General features: G+C 46.1%; 1 protein-coding gene across 2 annotated transcripts in view; it reads right to left on the reverse strand.

Annotated features, from left to right (window-relative positions):
• Positions 1 to 7,341: 7,341 nt before the first annotated feature.
• The window catches only part of klf8 (Kruppel like factor 8), a 44,168-nt gene continuing 30,280 nt past the window's right edge, over positions 7,342 to 21,229 (reverse strand). The window contains exons 3-7 of one of the 2 annotated variants that reach the window (XM_028421037.1): positions 16,597 to 16,848; positions 16,277 to 16,511; positions 12,688 to 12,799; positions 11,267 to 11,406; positions 7,342 to 11,137 (exon numbers count right to left, since the gene is read on the reverse strand). In XM_028421037.1, the coding sequence (XP_028276838.1) occupies positions 10,956 to 11,137; positions 11,267 to 11,406; positions 12,688 to 12,799; positions 16,277 to 16,511; positions 16,597 to 16,848 (921 nt within the window). In that variant the 3' untranslated portion in view covers positions 7,342 to 10,955. Of the gene's footprint in view, positions 11,138 to 11,266; positions 11,407 to 12,687; positions 12,800 to 16,276; positions 16,512 to 16,596; positions 16,852 to 21,229 lie in introns of both variants that reach the window. The other variant, XM_028421036.1, reaches the window with a different exon arrangement.

Here is a 21,229-nt window from a genome sequence, read left to right on the forward strand (position 1 = left end):
CTAGCTAGTGAACATAGCGCAGTGTTTAACAGACACACGACTCCTTCAGGTGTTGGTGGAGACTCAAGAGGAGCTAAAATAACTAAGTTAGCCTTTGAGCTAACTGTAAAAAAAAGCCTTCTCAGAGCTGCCAACTTGGAAAAAGCCTCGGAGTGAGATTCTGTAGGATGTGACATTTGTTCCCCGCACGCAGCCACATACGTTGTACTCATGTTGAGCATTCTGGCGGTTTGTGGGGCCAAAGCCCATTGATACGGGCACCTGCTGGACATTATTGGTTATGTTCTGTGAAGCAGAGACGGCTGAAGGTCGACCCCAGGAACATTTGGACTGAGTAGATGTGATTTCCTGCATCCAAGTGGATTTCTGGGTGGTCTGCTGAAGATGTGCAGCACCTGATTCTGAGTCATGTTCGTCTGATCAGGACTTGTAGGGCCTTCTAAACCCGAGCTGAACACAACCAGAAAACCCAGTGTGACCCATGACTGTGTATGGACCACATTACAGCTTGTGTTTAAGATTTGACCAAGGTATGGACATTCAACCAGTTCTTCACTGAAACCCGACCTATGTATTTATACTGTTAATTATTCTTAAGAGCACTTATAGATGTATGTTCAGCAAAAAATTAGTCAGAGAGAAATATTTTTCATTATTCAAACAAAACAAATAATGTGCAGCAAACAAAATGCTTAAACATCAGCCTTTACAGTGGATCATAAACACACGAACATGACAGATCTTCAGATTTGTGTGCGGTGTTGTGCTGGCCCGTGGCCCGTGGCCCGTGGCCTTCATGGAGGAAACTTTCCGCCGCCGTGTCTCCTTGTAGCTCTTCTTCTTCTCTGTCTCGGGACTGATCCCGTGGGACTGACTGGATATGCAGTGAATACTAGAGTGGGTTACAGCAGCTCTTCTCAGCGCCATCTACTGTCACAGAGTTTGCAAAGAACGCGGCCCAAATAACCTTGTTCAGGTGTTGGTAGAGGCCCAAAAAAAGAGCTAAACTGACACAAAAAAAAGAAAAATAAATAAATCCAAATTGCTGCCAACTTGCTCCTGCTGTCATGCCGGCAGTGTTTGTTGCCATGGTCCCCTCTTCATTTCAAAGCCTTTCTTATGCTTTAAGCTTGTGTTATTGTTGACGTAGCTAAGACCTAAAATACATGTGTTTCTACAGGGGATTAGCGCTCTGAGCTAACTCCACACTCCCCCAGAGTTTCCCACCACACAAGAATCTGTGCATGACATCAATATAAAGTCCTGTCTGTGCGGAGATAATATTATTGACAGATTTGAGCAAGAAACAGTGAGCGGTTAATGATTCGCTGGCATCGACCCCCCCGCTCCATCGCACCTTTTTACAGGTCGCAGATACCGGATTGTCTTTGCGTGTGATGTGGTGAAAGGTAACACCGCCGGTAACAGCCGTACACAAAAGAACCTGCTGTTCCGACAGGAAAAATGTCAACAATTAAGCATGAAATATAAAGGAGCATAAAGGCAGCGCGGGCGGAGCCGCCGCGGCGTTCTGCTGGCAGGGAAAGTAATCATTATGTTTGTGCCTTTCAGCGGCTCATTGCCTCATCATCTGGGGCGACGCCCTCAGTGTACTCTGCATGTGTGTGCAGGCCAGGTCCCTTCGTGGCACATGATGCGATGTGCTGTGGATCCACGTGCACTAAAAATAGCTTCATTCACAGTCACAGCTAAACCCGGCGACCCCTTGCCACGCTAGCTAATGTTAGCTAACATGCTAGCAAAAACGAATGAGCTGTTTGCGTGCTTGCACCTCTAGCTAGCGTTAGCTTGTCTGCAGCAGATTTGACGCTTGCTTGTTAATTAGCTTAACCTTAGCTTGACACAAACAAATGATCTGATTGATTGATCCATCCTGATGTGACGCCGCAGTGACCCCCCCTGACCTCCGTGCCGTCAGCGGGTTTGAATATGTGGATGTACTCGTGACTTTACTCTTTCATGTTCAGAACATTCCAGTCGTGAACAGAGAGTGAATCTGGCAGCGGCGCTGCTACAGGTTGTTCCCTGCTCTCGGATGACTCACCTGTTTATCTACGATCACTTTTTAAAGGTTCATTTTCTTTGGCTTCGTGCAGCCCAACATTCAGCTCCGGGGCCTGGTGAAGCTGGCTGCTCGGCTCACGGCTCATTCCAGAGCCGCAGCGGTGAAGCTCCTGTTAAAACTTGTCCGGCTGATTGTGCAGCGCTGCCTGCAGAAAAACCGCAGAGCATTCGGAGTGGTTGTGTAACTGTGGAGGGTTTGAGATTCAGGCCTCAGGCAGCACCTGGTACACTCGACTGGTGTCTCATGTGGTGTTTGACCGGTTGCTATGGTGACATGTTTTGACATTTTGCACCTATGGCATGCAGAGTAAAGTAACCTCCATTAAACCTGACCCAGCTTCAGCAGTGATCAATAAGTGAAAGCACCTGTGGGGAGTGAGAGAGGCGATCAGGTCAGCTGGTCTGACACCAAACAGGAAGCATGTTGCTCTGCAGTCTGCAGTCTCCCTCCGACTGTCCTGGCAGCCACATGTCTTCTTACTCTTACTTGTGTTAGGTTTGATTTAAGCTCGTTTTTTTCTCCTTTTAATGTATGGATTTTGATAGTTTAACTTCTCCGTCTCTTGTTCTGTGGTCTGTGAGTCCAGAAGCTGTTTCCTGTATAATCTGAGCCACATTAATCTGGAGCAGGCTGATGGTCCCTGGCTCACACACATCACAAGAACTCTCACATTTACTCAGAAGCTTGGTTTAAGAGAACCAAGTGTGTTTTCTCCACCCATAGATTCTGTGTATACATGTAGGGTTCCATACAAACATAAGGGCCAAAGGATCTGCTGGGGGCGGCCATCTTGGAGCTTGGTGTTGAGCACACACCTCCCTCACCCAGTGAGGAGAACTTTCAGGGTTTAGTTGTGTGTCCCATCGCTTTATGACCCGTACTGCAGCCGGGCCTCACCTCACGTCATCTGTGGGTTTGAGCCTAGGAGCCTGTTTCCACATACTGGGTATCTGTAAAGACGAAGACTGTTCCTCCCTTTGTGCCTTTCATTTACACAGAAACTTTCTAAACACTCCGGCAAAAGTGGAGATTTTGGAAAACTGACGAAAAGTTTGCGGCAGTCAGCGCGTCAGTTGGTGCAACCTTTTTTGTGTAGTACGGCTGCCAGAGCGGCTGTAGTCTAGTGATGGAAACATTCTGGGTAGCGTTTGCAGTTCTGTTGGTGTCAGCACTTTTTACGTGTTTGCATTTTAAATACAGCTGCTCTCACTGTGCAGAGGAGCAGAGACATGTTAGGTCTCCAGGTTCAGCAATTTCTGACCATTGACAGTAAAAACTATGGACAGAGCTTCCGTGACGTCACCCGTTTGTTTCTGAAGAGCCATTTTGAGGCTCGGTGGGAGGTTCCGGGACGCTCCGACCGCCGCCATGTTGGTAGCGTCCGCCAAAACTCCAAATATGGACAAAGAGGGGGAGCACGAGCGGGGTTTAGGGGGGCGGGCGATCGTGGAAGCAGGAAACTCACGCTGTGATACGTCAACTGTCTGTCACTCAAGCGGCAACGCCCATAATTATGCGTAATTTTAAGTCCGAATACAATTGAAACGAGTGAGTTGTAAAAAAATTCACCCCCTGTACAACTGACACTAGAAGAGAACCTATCATCTGAGACCAGAGTGGTTTTTTGTACCAGGCTGTAAACATGTTTTTTTCTGCTGTGAAGTCGGCCATTTTAACATGGGAGTCTATGGGAAATTACTCGCTTTTGGAGCCAGCCCCCAGTGGTTGCGGCGTGAACTACAAGTTCTGACACTTCTCCATGGGCTTCAAGTCTGAGCCCCGAAGGTCAGGTCTCCAGGTTCAGCAACTTTGGAACAACTTCTGACACAAAGCTCCTTCTTCCCACACTGCCCGCCACAGGGCTGGAGTAGTTATGACGGCTCTTGGGAGCGTATTTATGCGGGTTAATGTAAACAGAAACTTTTTTTTGAAAACGATGATGTGTGTTTCGAAAACGGAGGGAAGAAAATATTCGGTTTTCAAAATACCCGGCTTAGAGTCTCCTCTGTAGTGAGTGATGGTGGATCTTTCCCACGCTGCTCTTCGGTCCCGCCCGTCATTTGTCACCTTTGTTCTTTTAACCCTGCTGCTGTCATGTCATATTGTCTTCTTATTGTGGGACATCACTCCTGTTACCAGCTCATCATATTGGCATGTTTTAGACAGTGAAGCTTGTCCTTCTTTCTCTTTGAGTTTCAAAGACATGAACTTTCTCCATCTGTTGCTCTTTAACTCTTCAGGAAGTGTCTCCTCAGTAATGACCGGCTGCAGCCCTCGCTCCACGTGCTTTGGATTCTTTGGCGTCTCTCTCTCTTGGAACATGTTGCAGACTTGTCATCTCATCAGGGTGCATCTGAGGTTGCTGATCCTGTGTTCAGTCTCACGTGAAGCAGGCATTCTCTGTCCTGGCTGCTTTAACCCCTTCCATTTATGACGGACAGAAGCCGGGACAAGTCCTGATGACATGTGAGTGGACAGAAAGAGGGAAGCCGGCCAACAGAGCTGTCAAAACAACCCACAACACCTGCAGGCTGTGACGCCTGGCTCAGACACGCAGGGATCAGCTGTGCTGTTCCACCATCACCCACAGTGTCTGCACAGTCGCCCTGTTCTCAGAAGGAGAAGCAGACTTCTCACCTATCACCCGTCATCACAGACTCTTTTTGTCCTAAAATACTCAGAGATGAATATCGGACGGGCAGATGGAAGCTACAGATACCCCGGATTGTGACTTGAATTCTGAGAATTCTGAGTCACAGGAGACTGGATCTGACCCCAGTTATCAATGGGTGGCGAGTGGAGGACGAGGGGTGGAGTGTGTGCACACACAGTTACCCTCATACACACATTTATTTTCAGACATAAGCACACACACTTCACACAGAGATCAAACTATGACCAGTGGTGGAGGAAGTACTGAAGCTTGGTACTTAAGTAAAAGTACAAATAACCAGCAAAATATATACTCAAGTAAAAGTAGAAGCGCTACATCAACAATCCTACTTAAGTAAAAGTCTTAAGTACTTTTAAATGTACTTAAAGTATTAAAAGTAAAAGTACTCACACACTGAATACATATATGGACAGGTCTGTGTGTCATGAGGCAGGCTGTGGGCATCAAGTGAACAGAGAGGCTGCTGATAACAAACAGGCATTCAGCATGTTTACTGTGTCAGTGTTCCTGCTGTAGATTCATGTTATGATTCATGTTAATCAGACATTAATGGATGGACCTGTGTTAGCAGACAGCAGCTAACTAGTTAGCTCACTGAGCCAGAGCACCGGCACCATGACTGAGGCTCATTATAAAAACACAGCCGGCAGCGTGACACCATCTCCATGCAGAGTCTGACCTCACATCAGTCCAGCACTGTGTTCATCACATGGAACAAGGAACTACAGACACTGTAGAAATGTAGTGGAGGAGAAAGCACAGGTAACAGCTGCAGCATGGAGTCAGAGTGCACTATTATTTTTACTATACAAAAAAATTACTTAAGTACAGTAACGAAGTACAAATACTTAGTTACTTTCCACCACTGACTCTGACGTAACAGCACAGCTAAAGTTTGATCAGTTTATTGTATTGATATGGTGTGTGTGTGTCCATCTGGATCAATGATTGGCCTGATCCTGGCTGCATGAGGCCAATAAACCACACACACACACACACACACTTATATTACTCTGTACAGATACTCTGTGCTTTATCATTGCCCGGCTCCTCTTCCTCCCATTCACTGTTATAGTGCGCCCTCTTGTGGCAAACGCCTCAAAGTGCAACAGACTGACATGTCTGCTGCAGGATTCATGTTTGCAGATGTGAGCCATTGTTTTTTCTTTCTCAGGTCGATGTAAGAGATGACGCAGACAGCGGGGGGTTAAATTGCACCAAAAACATTTTTTTTATTCTATAAAAGAAGAAGAAGAAGAAGAAGAAGAGGAAGAGGGGAAATAATCACAACTGTACAGGGAGAAACTGACTTTTAAACACCATGAGTCACAGTATCAAAAAGCTCACGTTCTTCTCACTGATCTTTACACATTTGTTCTGTACAAATACAAAAAAAGAGAAAAAAATATTATTAATAATTGTATTATTATAATGATAACTGCATTGCACTGAGTAAATATATAGTACTGGCCCATAAGTTACTGCATTCAATAGAAAATACCGGAAAACATTTGGGATTTAAAGTTTGAGTGGCGGCGAGTCGAGGCACTCAGTCAGTGATGTCATCACCTCAGACAGGAAGTGGAAGGTGTCAGCAGAGGGAGGGGGGGGGGGAACACACACATCCCTGCTTCTACACATGAACATTAGAGGAATACACACACACATGCATCAGTCTCCCAGCAACAAATCCAACCATCACCATGGAAACGATCTTTGTCTGATGACTGAATGTCCTCAGTGTGACTCTGGACGTGTGTGTGTGTGTAAATATACCGCCTGCTGTGATTGTGATGGTCACCAGAGCGGAGCGGTGTGCTTATAAAGCGACGGCCCGTGTGCCCCGAGAAGTAAAGGGGGTCAGAATCCATCGTCTTAAAGAGAAGACTTTTATTTTGAAGGGGGGGGGGGTCTGTCTGTGAGCTTCCTGCTGTGCTGGAGCCAATTTCATTTGTGGCACGTCAAATATTAAACACAACAAGCCGCCATCTTTGAAAGCTAGCAGGTAGCAACTAGCATTTTTGTTTTTCTCACAAATTTAGCAAGAATCCAGCTGGTTTGCTAGCTAAGGTTCATTCAGGTTTATCAGAAAACTGCAAATTTACATAAGAAGGAAACTGGAACATAGCATTAACATTAGCATTTGTCCACTTTCTCCTAGCTAGTTTCTTCTTACTTAGCTTTAAGTGCTCAGAAAGAACATCTGTTCTTTATGAAATGATGTTAGCATTAGCTACGCTAACAGGTTTGTCTATGATTCTTCTGGGTAGTACCACAAATAAACGTCCATTTGCAGGAATCCTAACAAACAGATTCATCACGAATAGGCACATTCGTTCAACCTTGTTACGAGCTAGCCTTCTGCTCAGTTATTATTTTATCTTCATTTTTATTGATTAGCACGGGGAAACACCCCTTCTCTGTTATGTTAGCATTAGCTATGCTAACCTAATGTCTAAAGCTAACAAAGAGCGATTGTTTTGGTTTAAATCTGAAATGCTAGAACACAAACGTATTATTTAAATATGGTTAGCTTTGTCTGCTAAAATCTTACATTAACATAACAGAAAATACGTTAGCATTAGTTTTTTTAATGGTCTAAACTTTATTAGGGATATTTCTCTGCAATAAAATATTCGCCAAAGTTTCCGTAAAAGATTCTGTGACCCAAAAACGACGTACGTTCACTCTGCTGTGCTGAAATATTATTAAGGTCTGATGTCAAAATATGAATCCTCATTTTGTTTGTTCAGGTCAACAACGACCTCCCTCCCTCCCCTCACACTGTCTCACACACACACACACACACACACACACACACACACACACACACACACACACACACACTGACATGCTCACCAACGTCACTATTAGAAAACAAGAAGGCTACTCTCATGCAACACGAGTGTGCACAACACAAGTGGGACCATTGTTTTTTTTTTTAAGAAACTACGAAACAAATGTTTTAGATCTGAAAGAAAATACACATGATGAAACACATGTCATCAAACCAACAGAGGAAGAAGAAAAGAGTTTTTCACATTATCTAGTCAGTGTTAAAAATAGAAATTCACCCGTTACATTTACTCTGCACTTTCTGATATTTACATGTATGTACATGGATTTCTCTTAGTTATTTCTCATTGTCCTTAATGTCTTTATCAACAGTTTACAAAAGAAAGGAAATTGCAATCAAATGCATATACTCTCTAGAAAGATGTGCTTTTTTTTTTTTTTAACTTGAAGCAGAAGGGGGGGGGGTGTTAAAGTGTGTCTGCACTGTAAAAAATAATCCATCAAAACAAGCGACTGAATTTGGATTTTTAAAGTTTATTTAAAAATCCAAAACCAGCTCCAGGATGGATTTATCTTTATTTTTGTTTGTTTGTTTGTTTATTTTTTACAGTGCACAGCCCTGCTCATGCATGCACTGCGCGTCCTTCTTAGTTTTTCGTTTTCGTGTGATGAAAGGTCAGATGTTTTAACATTTTGCTCTCACTTACTAGATTTGTTTTCTATGATGAGCACAGCGACGGAGCAGTTTGTGTTAAAGGGATGCATCGGGGGTGACAGACGCATGCTCTAACCCTGACGGATGGCGCATGCTCCCCCCACATCGTGACCTCCGTGTTGTGAGTAGCACGTCTATCAGCTCGTGCTCTAACGCTGAGTTCAGAACGGCGCTCTGGAGCGAGGCCGGCGTTATTGTTTCGTTTTGTTTCGTTGCATAATCAAAAGTTCAGCCCAGATCCGGAGCTGGAGAAACAGCTCGCTTAAGACGTGGACGCCGTGGGTTAACAGGTCGAGAGGAGGGGGGGAGTCAACACTTCTGTGCTAATTTACGATAGAGTTCAACATGTTAGAGGCCAGGGAGGCTTTCACACTGTTAGTTTATGTTAGAGGCTGAGGGCAAATGTTAAACAGGTGAAGACTTTTAGAAGATTAAAGTCTGAATTGTCTTTTTCCCTCAGATTTCTGACTTTTTTTTGACCTCTGACCTCTGGGAGTAAAGTCCTGGCCCTTATCACTCTTCATAGTATCGACTCCCCCCTCCCTCCCTCCCTCCCTCCCCCTCCCCATCCCCCCTGCCTTGGTAGAAATGCTAATAAGAGAGAGCGCTTATTTTCCCCGTGGTTTGAACTCCAGACACGTCACAGTGCCTGGTTTCTTCCCTGAACCGTTGACAGGCGACGTTTAGGCTGCTGTGACCTGCAGTGGCGGCCATGTTGGTTCCTGAACTAATGGCTGTAATGTAGTCGGAAGATATTTTCTACTGCAGGGAAGTCTATATTTTTGGAAATTACCCACAATGCATCAGCATGTGGATAACGTTTGACTGAACATGAAGGTTTGAATGTGAAAACACGAACATGTAGCACCTTAAAGTCTCGGGTTTGTGCTAAAACAAATAAAGACTGCAGACGGAGGTCACACGGCGTCACACACGTGGCCTCTCAGCGGTCCAGGTTGTCGCCCTTACAGATTGACTTCAGTTATTAAGGCTCGACGGGCAAGAGGTAAAAGAACGACAAGTGCCCGGAACACACACTCATAAAAATCTTAAATTCTGATTATGTGTTTGTCTCAAAAACATGCACACTCACCCACACACTACTTGTGAACAACACACACACACACACACACTGAGAAAAAGCTCCCCCTAATTCCCTGCACGAGAGTTTTGACGTGTATTCTCAGTCGACTTGTGTCTCCTCTGTCTTTTTCACAGCCTCAGAAAACAACAAAAACATCTGAAATCATTTTTTTTTTCTAAAGACGCCATTTTGTTCAGAAACCTGGCAAAGAAGAAAAAAAAAACACAGACAGGACCTAAGGCCTTTTTTTCTTTTCCATAAAACAACAGCAACGACGACGACAACACAGAAAAAGCAAATACTGTTATCGAAGAAGAATCCGAAAGGTGTGTGTGCGGGGGGGCGGGCACAGAAAACACAACAACGTGATTGATACAATGAAAACAAATGAATATCTGTAGAAAGTTCACAGTCTTGTAGCTCCCTGTACCAGGGGAGGGTGGGGGGGGGGGGGTGAGGCGTGGAAGGAGGGTGAGGCTCTCCAGCTGCTGTGCTCCTCAGACACACAGACTCTGATATGGCCAGGCGTAGTTGGAGTTGTTTCTGACACTTTTCCAAACAAGAACCACAGGAACTAACAGGTCCTCTTTGTTCCTTCCTATGATATGAGCGATGACACAAACACAGGTGGGAATGTTCCAGCTACCATCGTCAGGAACTGTTACAGTTTGTGACGTTAATCGAAGGTGAATCTCATTTTAAGCCTGTTTAGTCCAACTTGTGTTTCTCCACTGCAGGAACCAACAGGCCCTGTTTAGAGCCCTACATGAGAACACACTGGTTGTTATTACATCACCACCTTGTGAGGAGCACGTGAATGTTGAAAGGGCTGAATTAGCGGGTTGTTTTTGTAAACAATTGGACCATGTGGTTCCTGCCTTAAATTCCTGCAGTGTGAAAAGTGGTCTTTTTTCTGAGAGGAAACTCTCACAGATCATCTGCAGGAACTAATAGGCCATTTTACAGGAAGGAGTGGAGGTGGCTGTGAATGAAGTCTGAACAGGCTGTTTCTGTACACATTTGGGCCGCCTTGTTCCTGCAGTGAAAAACACTCATGTTGTCCTTTCCTGAGGACTTTAATCAACTCGGAGTTCCTGTATGAAACCATCATTTCCCAACGTAGGTCATCAAGGCTAGAAAACGATGATTCCTTGTGGTGGTTCCTTTCTGAACTGTAACAGCTGCTGAAGTGAAGCTTCCACCTTAAAAATCCTAAGTCAGTCCTACTTTTGCACGCCCTCCTCTTCCTCCGCTCTTTGTGGATGGATGAATGCATGTGATGAATGGATGTGCGTCCCTGCTGCAGGATGTCCTTCAGTCCATCCTTCTCGTTCTGAGGAGGTGGGGTAAAGTCGGAGGATGGTGGACGGTGACGATGATGAGGATGTGTTGGACACAGACAATCCTGTTTCCTCCGACAAGCACACACAAACACACAATCCAGACTGTCCTGTGACCTCAACATGAAGAGGATTATTTCGCAGAGGTGAGGAGGGAGGAAACGGGAAGCGTGGGGGCCACTGGTACAAGATATGCTGTGTGAGGGACTTCGAGAAATCAAAGGGTGGGCGGGGAGCGAGTGAGGGAGGGAGTTGAGAGTTCACATCATGACGTGGCGGCGGCGGTGCAGGGAGAGGTGGTCGGACCGGGAGAAGGAACGGTCACACTCGGTGCAGCGGAACGGTTTGATCCCTGTGTGCTTCCGGAAGTGTCGAGTCAGCTCGTCGGAGCGGGCGAAGCGCCAAGTGCAGCCTTCCCAGGTACAGTGGTAGGGCTTCTCTCCTGGAGGGAGGCGGGAGATGAGATGCGCTACAGATTATTTACATACATACAGCTAGAGGTGCACATGGTGCATTCAGGGACCCTTGGAAAGGTCAAAGTTTGATTTTTCTTGTGGTGGTGTTTGCTCACCTGTGTGTATTCTTCTGTGGGCTTTAAGGTGGGAGCTCTTGGTGTAAACTTTTTTACAACCTTCGTAGTCACACATGTGGATCCGCCGCCTCTTGATGTCCGGTGAGTCTGGATCGACGGGCTCCAAGTCCATGACTGACCTGAAGCAGAGAGCGAGGAGAGGAAGTCAGTGATGTCAGTGAGTGTTCAGGTTCAGGCCACCAGGGGGCGTCAGAATGTCACATTTTATTTCCTATGCTTCCTTTCTCAGCTCGTCTCCTCGTCTCTCCTATGTTCTCACCATGTTTTATTTCATCCTTTCCTCACATCAGAAATATAGAACCTGACGAGCTGAGTCCACCCCGTCTTTCTTCTATGATGTTCTATTTCTATGTTTGTTTACCCACTCTTAGATTTTCATATGACCCTTTTTTCCACATGTATTAGATAATGACATCGTACATAAACATCTGTACAAACACTCTTCTTCTTCCTTGCCATTTTACAAGGAGGTGTGACGGCACACTGCATTACGTAACCTTGTTTACACCCCAGTTCTGGGACGGCCCTGCCCAGCAACACACACACACACTTACTTTGTTTCTATTAAATATCCCTTCTCTTTTACAGATTACAGCACTAAGCTAACTGTCAAAGTCCACACCCCAAACTTCAGTTGGGTCAAGCAGCCGCGCCCACCGGGTGTGGCAGAAGCTGTAAACACACACACACACACACACTCTAAATGTTCAAAACTACAAATGTTCCCTGAGAGTACCGAATGTCCTCATGGATAATCGGAGCATGCACACACACACACACAGTTGTCTTCCTGTGTTACAGTCTGGGCGTCTCCAGTGCAGTGCAGAGGGTTATATAAGGTTATATAAGCACCCAGTCATGGCAGAGCTGCAGTAATGTAATTAGTCAGGAGCCTGCAGGCAATGGAGGCGACCCACACAAAGACCCAAACCACTCCCCAAAAACCCCTGCTGCACATGAGCGTGCCGCGGCCTTGGTACAGTCAGCTGACACAACACAAACAAGTGATGTCCAGCTGTAGTACCACAATCAGCCACTGGGTCAGAGAGGCTGGCGCTGTGATCCTGCTGTGCAGAGGCCCATGTGGACTCATCTCACTCCTCAAGGTCACAATATTGGTTGTGTAGTGAAAGAATCTTATCGATGTGCCTGGTCTCTTTGGCGCCTTGCCTGCTTATGTATCATTGCTAATGACCCACCAATGGTTAGCTAGATGCTAACATTGTACACTGAAAGCAGGGGTTATTATGACTATGCTAAGTACACACAAAGCCTAGCTGAAGCTAGCATGTATCCAATTTAGACCAATGATCGGTGGTCGTGTCCCGTTTCAGGCTTGTGTCCCATTTGGAGTGAAACAACCAAAGAGCAAATGTTTTTATTTTGTTTGTTGGACTCACCCTGCGTCGAGGCTCTGGGCGCTGAGGGAGGCCGATCCGGACTCTGTACCGCTCTCTGCGTCGCTGTCGCTCTGATACTCCACCGGAGACGTAGAACCAGGTTTTATTCGAACTGCAGAAAGAAAAGAAAAGAAATGTTTCATATCTAAAGAGAAGACAGAAGAGATCATTACCAGAAACGTAGACAGAGGCTTGGTCCGAGGCCCTCAGCAGAACTAATGGACCGAATGTGTGGTTGGTGTTTCGACATGTTTCAGTCTCCAGTTTCTAAGAGAAACGTCCTTCTTTCCATCTCAGGACGCAGACGTGAACAGATGTTAATGAAGAAGATTCTGAACAGAAAATGCTAATTAGCAATTAAATCAGAGACAAATCTCTCAAGGCGTCGCTGGGTGTCCTCGAGGTTCAGCAAGCTGTGGGACTCACGGATCTGTCTCTGATGGTTACACTACATGCTATCATCAAAGTGAAAGAGGTCGACCAGAACGATGAAGGCGTGTTTCCACCTCAGGAACCACCGGGCTGTTTCAGGGAGGAACTCCAGCTCATTGGAACAGGGCTCTTTTGAAGAAAACTGAGAAGAAGCTTTGTTGGCTCATTACATAATGAAGTTTAGAGATATTGATTTATTGACCGGTTCAATAAACCTCAAGGTGTCCTACGCTGAAAAGGAAACACACAAAACTATGAACAATCGTTACTGCAAGTTCCTGCAGTTGAAAAGTGCCTTTTGTTCTATACAGCTATATATAGGCCCTGTGGAGGCCCGTGGATCGTGTTCATCTGGATCGCCACAGACCTGTCTGGCATATAGGAGACCCTGCTAGTGGTCTTTGGATCCAGACACATGACCACAAGAAGGCCCTGAGGCCAGAAAGGCTCCCAGGTCTCTCAGGAGGAGCTGGAGCCGGGGGTCCTGGGAGTCTCTGCTCAGACTTCACATGCAGCTGGGTCTTTTCCTTTTCTTTTACTGTATCAGTAACAAAGCTGACACCATGACAGAAAGAACTATTTATAAGTCAAACTTGTAATTAATTATCAGGTCTGAAAAGATAACCAATGAAAACAAAAGTGTCCCCCCTCCTCTTCCTCCTCCTCCTCTTCCTCCTCTATCTGCAGGAATGTGGCAGCCATAATGTTCAAAGTCCACCCAGCCTGAAGAGAGTGAGGAGGGGTGGGGTGCTTGGAAGGGAAGGAATTTGGGTGGTGTGTGTGTGATGGTGTGGGAAGGGTCTCACACACACACACACACACACACACCAAAAGAAATGGTGCTCTTTTTTTCTTTTTGTCTCTGGAGACAATTAAGCCACCACCCACCCTCCACCATCACAGCCTTCCTCTTTCAAATGCGACCCATCTCCTCTGCCTCCCCCCACCTCCCTTTCCTCTCTGTGTCTACCTATCCTCCCGTTCCTTCCTCGTCACGCTCTCATCTGAAGTGTTTCGGTCTTGGGAACAGGCAGTGACAACCGTCAGAATTCACCTGGCCCGACTCCCTCCGCTGACGGTGTGTGAGTACAGCAGTTTAGGGGGACGCCTGAACGATCGCTGCAAGCGAGCTGAATGAATAAAATCAGTGTGAGCCTCAGCTGAGGCTGCAAAAACACACACACACCAAAGTTTGATCACAGTTTTCTGAAACATCCACGATCAGCAGGAACCGGCCGTGCTTGTTTTATTCTTTCTCTTGTGTTTAACTCTTGAAACTTCCTGCTTGTGTGTGATTGTTTCAGTGTTTTCACCTGAGCCTCATCAACCACCTGGAGTATTTAGTCCGTGTGCTCTCAGCCGCTCTGTTTGGCTCTCCTCGGCCCTGTCTTTCATCAGTTCAGCATGTTCGCTTGTTGTTTTATTCATATTTCAGTGTGAAACATCAAATCTTTAAGGTGTGAGGGGAAGTTTTGTGATGACTTTGTACAACGTGTGTGTTTTTTAAAGAAGTTTAGTGACCGATTAACAGGATCTTCTTTTAAGGGAAGGAAGAATATCTGGTTCCTTCACTTAAAGGGACAGCGAACACAAAACTAAAATGTCACCTTTGTCTGCAGAGCTGTTTCACACAGGGACTATTTTTCTATATCTCCTGGCCACAGATTCTTTTTCTTGACATTCCTGAGTGGTTTGAATTTGGATGAACTGCACTGACTTCTCTGCAGTTTGTCAAAGAGGTGGAGGCCTGTTTTGCCAGCTTGCCTGAGCAAATGCCGAGCTCTCCCCTGGTGTTTACTTTAGGGAAGGATTACGCCTCTTTTTCACCTCTTTCTTTGCCATTGTTTCATCACTTGGACAATCTAACAGCTACAGACTTCCACACACACACTCATCCATCTCAGGTTAAAAAAATGACAGATCAGAAAGTTAAACAGAAACCATGTGCGCTCTCTACTTTGAATTAATGAAAACATATTTCAGAGGCAGAACGAGCCGCTGAGAGGCTGACAGATGAGTTGCAGGCAGGAACATTTCTCTACAACACGTGTAACATTTCTCTCTGTGGGTTTCCTCATTTAAAGTGGGACTATCAATCACCTGGCACATGTGGAGGGCTTCCAGAATGACAGACAGGCGGCAAGTCAAAGCGCAAACACACAGCTACACACACAGCTCCCCCTGGGGAGGCCATTGTACTCCTCTGAGACTCCGATACTCAGATCTCCCCGGAAATGACAGAAGAACAATTGTGCGTATGTGTGCCGATCATACAATAACATTTCATTGTGCTGTCGGCGGTCTCCACATATGAGGAAGGAAAAGGTTCTGAGATCACCGTGTCTGAACGTCGTCCTAATTTAAGGTAACACAGCAGCATCTGATGCACGCTAACCTCAAGCCGCCAGCAGACAGCTGCTGAAACCTTTATGTTACCATAAATAGCTAAAAGACATACTGTCAGTGGCCAGTAGGGGGAGCAAAACTGAATATGAGATTGGGAAACTGCAGTATGCAAGCACAGGCGGCTCTGAAAAGTGGAAATGATCAATATGTATGTAGCAGCGGCTAACATGCTAAAGCAGCTAACTATTTACCAAAGTTGTACACATTCTGGGCTGTGTTCGAAGTCACTCCCTAATCACTATATATGGCCCTTCGCCATTTTGTAGTGCTGTCCAAAATCTTAGTGACAAATGATAGACCCCATATAGGGCCCTCAACGTATCCCACAATGCATCTTGAAAAGTAGTGTCCATCCGGTGGTCACTACTTTTAGCGATATGTCCCATCATGCATTCCACAGACCGGCGAGGAGAACGAGAACGGACGTTACATCATAAAACCTTTATTGGGCTATAAAGACACAAATTATAACTACTGTTTGGTACTGTCACTAACTGCTACATGCTACAAAAAAGAAAATAATACTTGGTGAACCAGTCAGTCAAATGTTCAAATTACTATTAATTAGGTCAAAGAATCAGTGGAGGAGAAACACAACAAGCTGCTGAGGTCTTACCCATGTAATGGTGGTAAAGGATTTTTGCCCATAAAAGGCGAGCAAGACAACTAGCAGCTAAATGTGTTTCTCGTGCATAAAATGGCTGCTCTGACATCATCACTGGAGGCTGATTGGTTCGGTATGTCCACTCACCTGATCCTTCTGAGCGCCCGTCGCTGCCTATCAGAGGCACTGTGATTGCTGCCGTGGCGACGCCGTCTGTAGGCATGGTGGTGTAGACAACAGGCAGCGACTGCACCACCACGGGGATGGTCTGCAGCTGGCCGACCTTGCTGGGCATGCTGACGGAAGGGATTGTGTGGATAACATGCAGAATCTGCTGGCCGCCGGCGCCCTGCGTGGCTAAGATGGAGCCCGGAGAGAGGACCTGGATGGGACACAATGATTAGCGGTGTCACACTGTGATGCGTGTAGTCTTCTGGTGTTAAAAACCTGGAGGAGGTTGTCGTTACCATGGAGCCTATGGACTGCACTGCCGAGGTGACCGGCGTGGCCGAGAGGCCGGGCTGGGTGATGGCGCTGCTGGGTGCTGGGTTGACCGTGGCGCTCACTGTCGTCGAGGTTGAGCGGGGTTTGTTAAGCGACAGGTCGACGGGTTCGTCCTGGTCCTCAGCAGGGGTGGTCTGAGGCGACGATGGCTCGGTCTTACACTCCGTCTTCACCTTCAGGTCTGTCGGCTGTGAGCAGTCATCACCTACTTCTGCCTGCTGCACACAGAACAAAAAGGGGGGACGATTAAAAAGGACCGAAATCTGTTGTGATTCGTGCAAATCATGCACATAAGCGCTGGATGATTTGTCCACATTGTGAGGCTGAGCTGAGCTGTCACATGACCTTGTTACAGACAGGATGCAAAACAGTAGGAAGTTATTTCAGGTGTCTGAATGTGTGGTGCTGACAGGAGGAGAGGCGCTCCATCCGGATTCTTTAACTGTTTATAATCTGCATCTACGCCCTACTTTCCTCCTCAGGGAAAGGCTGCACCCCTTCACCTCCGCAGCCACCCAGGACTCAGCTGCCATGCAGCTCCAACCCACGGAGAACAATGGCTGCTGTGTGGTACACTTGGTGAGGAGGTGGAGGGGCTGCATGGGTACAGAGAGAGAGACTGGTACAGACTGAGTGGAGTGTGTGTGTGTGTGGAGTTGGCCTCCATCCAGCTCAGCTGAGCGTAGTTTTGGCTCTGGGTGAGGAGGAGAGGGTGGAGACTGCAGCTACGCCCTTTTATCAGGTCACACAGTTCAGCTGGAGGCTGGACTCAGACACAGAATGTATGGTGCTGGTAAACAACTCGCAACAATTGCCGTGAGCACAGTTGTGGAGGTGGTGTTTGCATGTTTTGACTGCGTTACAGCTCGCTCTGTGTCATATTTAAGATGTTTTTAGAAATGATCTGAAGGATTCCAGACAGCTGGTGCTGTCTTTTCTCTCTGCAAGCAGCCAAATCTGCACAAAAACTTGGCTGAAGAAAGGAGGAGAGGCAAAGAGAAAAGTATGAAGGATGAAGAAGAGGGACACCCAAAAGGAGATCAGTGAGGAAGAGGAGATTATAGTCCAAGAAGAACTAAACGGATGAAAAAAAACAAGTGTGAAAGAAGAGAGAGAGAGAGAGAGACACCAGAGAAAGAGAGTGGGTGGGATAGGCCTAGCGTTGCCATGGAAACTGGGAGCCATCAGCTGACTCCATGTTTTCCACTCGTTCCCCACCCACCACACCAACTCCCTTCCCCTCCCAGTCCATTCATCTCTCCATCGCTTCACCCCCACCTTTTTTTTTTTTTAAATCCACAACCACACCTCTCTCACCTTTCTCTCCCAGCATCTTCTCCATTCACCACACCCTTGTTTTTCCCCCGCCTCACCCTGGCTGGCTTCGTTTTCTACTACTCTGCTTTCTGTCCTCATCTTCTAAACCCACAACTCTGAGCGAAATCCCCAGAAGAAGAGGCTGAAAAAAAAAATCTCTCTGGAGCTCTGTGATCAGAGAGAGAGAAAGAGATGGAGGACGGAGAAGGAAACATTTTCTATGAGGACCCAGTGATTAGCTGAAAGCCAGGATGTAGCGCAGGATTACACACCAGCGTCCTCACACTCCTCTTCCTCACACTGAACCACATCAGATGCTGATTTGGAGGATGTGATGAGCTCAGAGTCAAAAGAGTCCAGTTATTCACTAAAATACTTCAGTTTTAATTGACTTTGGTTTATCAGTACATATTTAGCCAAATATATACAAGTGTGCCAACGGGCTTGTTGACCTTTTTAAACTGAAACACTGATCACTGATGGAATGAACTTCCTGTTTCATAGGTCAGAACATCAACAGAAGTCATTTAAATCCTCATTTCCCTTTTCTAACACTTGATATTTAGACAGCAACAGCTACATTTAGCATCACACTTCTCCCATAAAGACTCTTAGGCTAGTATGCTAAAGACCATGTGACAAACACAGGAAGTGACTGCCATATTTGCTGCCTCGTCTATATTCAACAACATAAACTTTGAATGTCTGAGATTTGAGAGAACTTTAGTGCTTTCACTGTAAATGAACTGTCTCTGAAACAATCACAAGAATCTGCAGCGCCTGCAACAACCCCGGCTGAGTTATAGACCCAGTGGAGCGTCCTTCCTCTTCCTCTTCTTCTTCTTCTTCCCCTCCCCTGCGCACTTCTGAGTTCAACTGTTCCATCATAAATTGGGTCACCCAGTCTTCGCCTTGCAATTAATTCATGTGATCTCTGACTTGAATGGAAGCGGGTAGCAGCTGTGAGTGCAGCGGTGAGACAGCCCGGCACAGAGAGCAAGATGTGATGAGAGGCGGTGCTCACGCTGGCTTTCACCACACAGGTGGAGAAATGGGTGGAAATACAGGAGACTCATTTCTCCTTTCTAACCACTAGGATGCCAACATGCTGTTTGGTGACTCCTACTCCAAACTGTCATCAAGAAAGGTGTAATAGTTCCTGTTAAAAACACACACATGTACATTCTGGTGTAGTCTTATCTCTGACTTTGTTGTCTCCACTTTCTTTTTTGGGGTAAAGAAGCAGATGCATACAACAGTTTGAAGAGCTGTACCCTCCACAATATGAATCAGAATTACTCACTCACTAGCAACAAAGATCTTGCTAGTCATAAATGCCCATTTTCCACTGCAGGAACTTTTCTGCTACTGTAACTTGCCACCACCACCAAGTTCCATTTTGGTTCACACAAACAGCAGCATGTTAAACTGGCCTTTTAGTTCCTGGGTATGTAGTGGAAAATAAACAAATGTTCAAACATTTAGTGCAACTTGGAACCAGCGATAACAGACTCGGTGATGGTCAAATCTCACAGACACATACACAAGTTTTGTTGCCACACTTCCTACTATAAATGTTTCAAATGCACTTTTCCACTGCAGGAACTGATTAGTTTACATATTGACTTAACTTTTGCTCACCTAGGTGTGGAAAATACAAGGATATATTTCTTCAGATACCATGTGTACACATGGATCTAGTGCTTTTAGTTCTTTGGTGAATGATGGAAGATGGACACACACATCTGGATGGTGCGCTTTGAAACCAGCTGGTTCCAAAGTGATACAGTAAAGTGATACATTTGGTATCACTGGTCATTTTCTGTGCACTGTGCACACTGACACCCTTTCTAACATCGAACAGATCAGCTATAAATGCCCCTTTTTCCACTTCAAACAAATGAGTTTCAGGTTGGAATGCACACGTACAGGTGTGTGCCAAACCAGCCTTTAGTTCCTGGGTAACTAGTGTAAAATGATCTAATTCTACCATCCGGATGGTGCACAGTACCACAACGTAGCAACAAACAGGCTGTCGGTCTATGTTATTTTTTTAAATCAATAGATCCAGAGGTGAGAGAAGCGCTAAGGTGAGAGGACGCAGGGAGGAAGATGATTTGTTGTGCATGAATATGTGCACATGAGTGTAACTATGAACGCCTGAGTAGACATCTTGTTGAGTTCGAAGGGAGATATAACAAAGACGGAGAGCAAAAACAACAGCTGGGGGAGATATTAACCCCGCGCAGCCACGCCCAGTTCACACACACACACACACAGATGCAACTCTACCCCTCACAGCCAGACCCACCCAGTGCAACACCAACCGCCCCCGCCCTGACTGGAGGGGTGAGGCTGCTCCCTCCCTCTGTGCTGCTTCACCCACCTGTTAGCACACTGTGTCTCTGAGCCTCGGAGGAGCTGCTTGCTCGCTTGTTGTTGCCTCACACAGACAGGATGGACGTTACAGCTGTGCAGCTCACTGACAAGCATCCAGACTCACATCACGATCGTGCCACGTTACTTTTGGCTTCAGTTCCAAAAAGGCGTCCCGCGTATTTATCAACATCTGTCAAACACATTCTTTAAATCCTGTGTAACCACATCTCACAATCCACTCCATGACTAACTGTCAACACACTGTATGCAAATAAGATGCAGTTCGCTGTTGGTGCAGCGATGATTAGCAGGTTTACTCCTCTTCTTTGGAGCTTAAAGCACGCATGGTGCTGTCACGGTGACCTTTGACCTATCATCACTAAAAGTCTGAGCCCAAATTTGGATGCTTGTGCCTATTTAGAATAAGTGTTCCAGAGATATGTTGAATGCTGGATGCAGGTTTGGACCAACGTAAAGATGGATGAGACCTACACCTTTGTGGTTTTCTCAGTTTAACTCCACCCAACTTCTGACCAATCCAAAATGGAACCAGAAGGCGACAGGTTAACAGCCAAATAACTTTTTCTACATCCTCCATAGGGTGCATTTGAGGGCTGATGGCTCCCAATCTGTCATGGCTAGTTAGCATATACAGCCGGCTGGATACCTTGCTGAGTGCTGAGAACGGAAAATATCAGCCAACATGTACACTGATACTGGGTCAGGCTGTGGTTTTTGTAGCACTTAGATACTGGTTTTAAAAGAGAAACGTTAAGAATGGGGAAACCATCTACAGTCTAAAGCTGTTATTTAGTTTATTTCTGCTGCAAAGGTTTATATATTTAAACATGGAGGTCTGTGAGGATCGACCTTTAGAGCCAGCCCCCAAGTGTCCGTTAG

The sequence above is a fragment of the Parambassis ranga genome, chromosome 14, assembly GCF_900634625.1.
Source record: "Parambassis ranga chromosome 14, fParRan2.1, whole genome shotgun sequence".
In the NCBI taxonomy this organism is placed as follows: domain Eukaryota; kingdom Metazoa; phylum Chordata; class Actinopteri; family Ambassidae; genus Parambassis; species Parambassis ranga.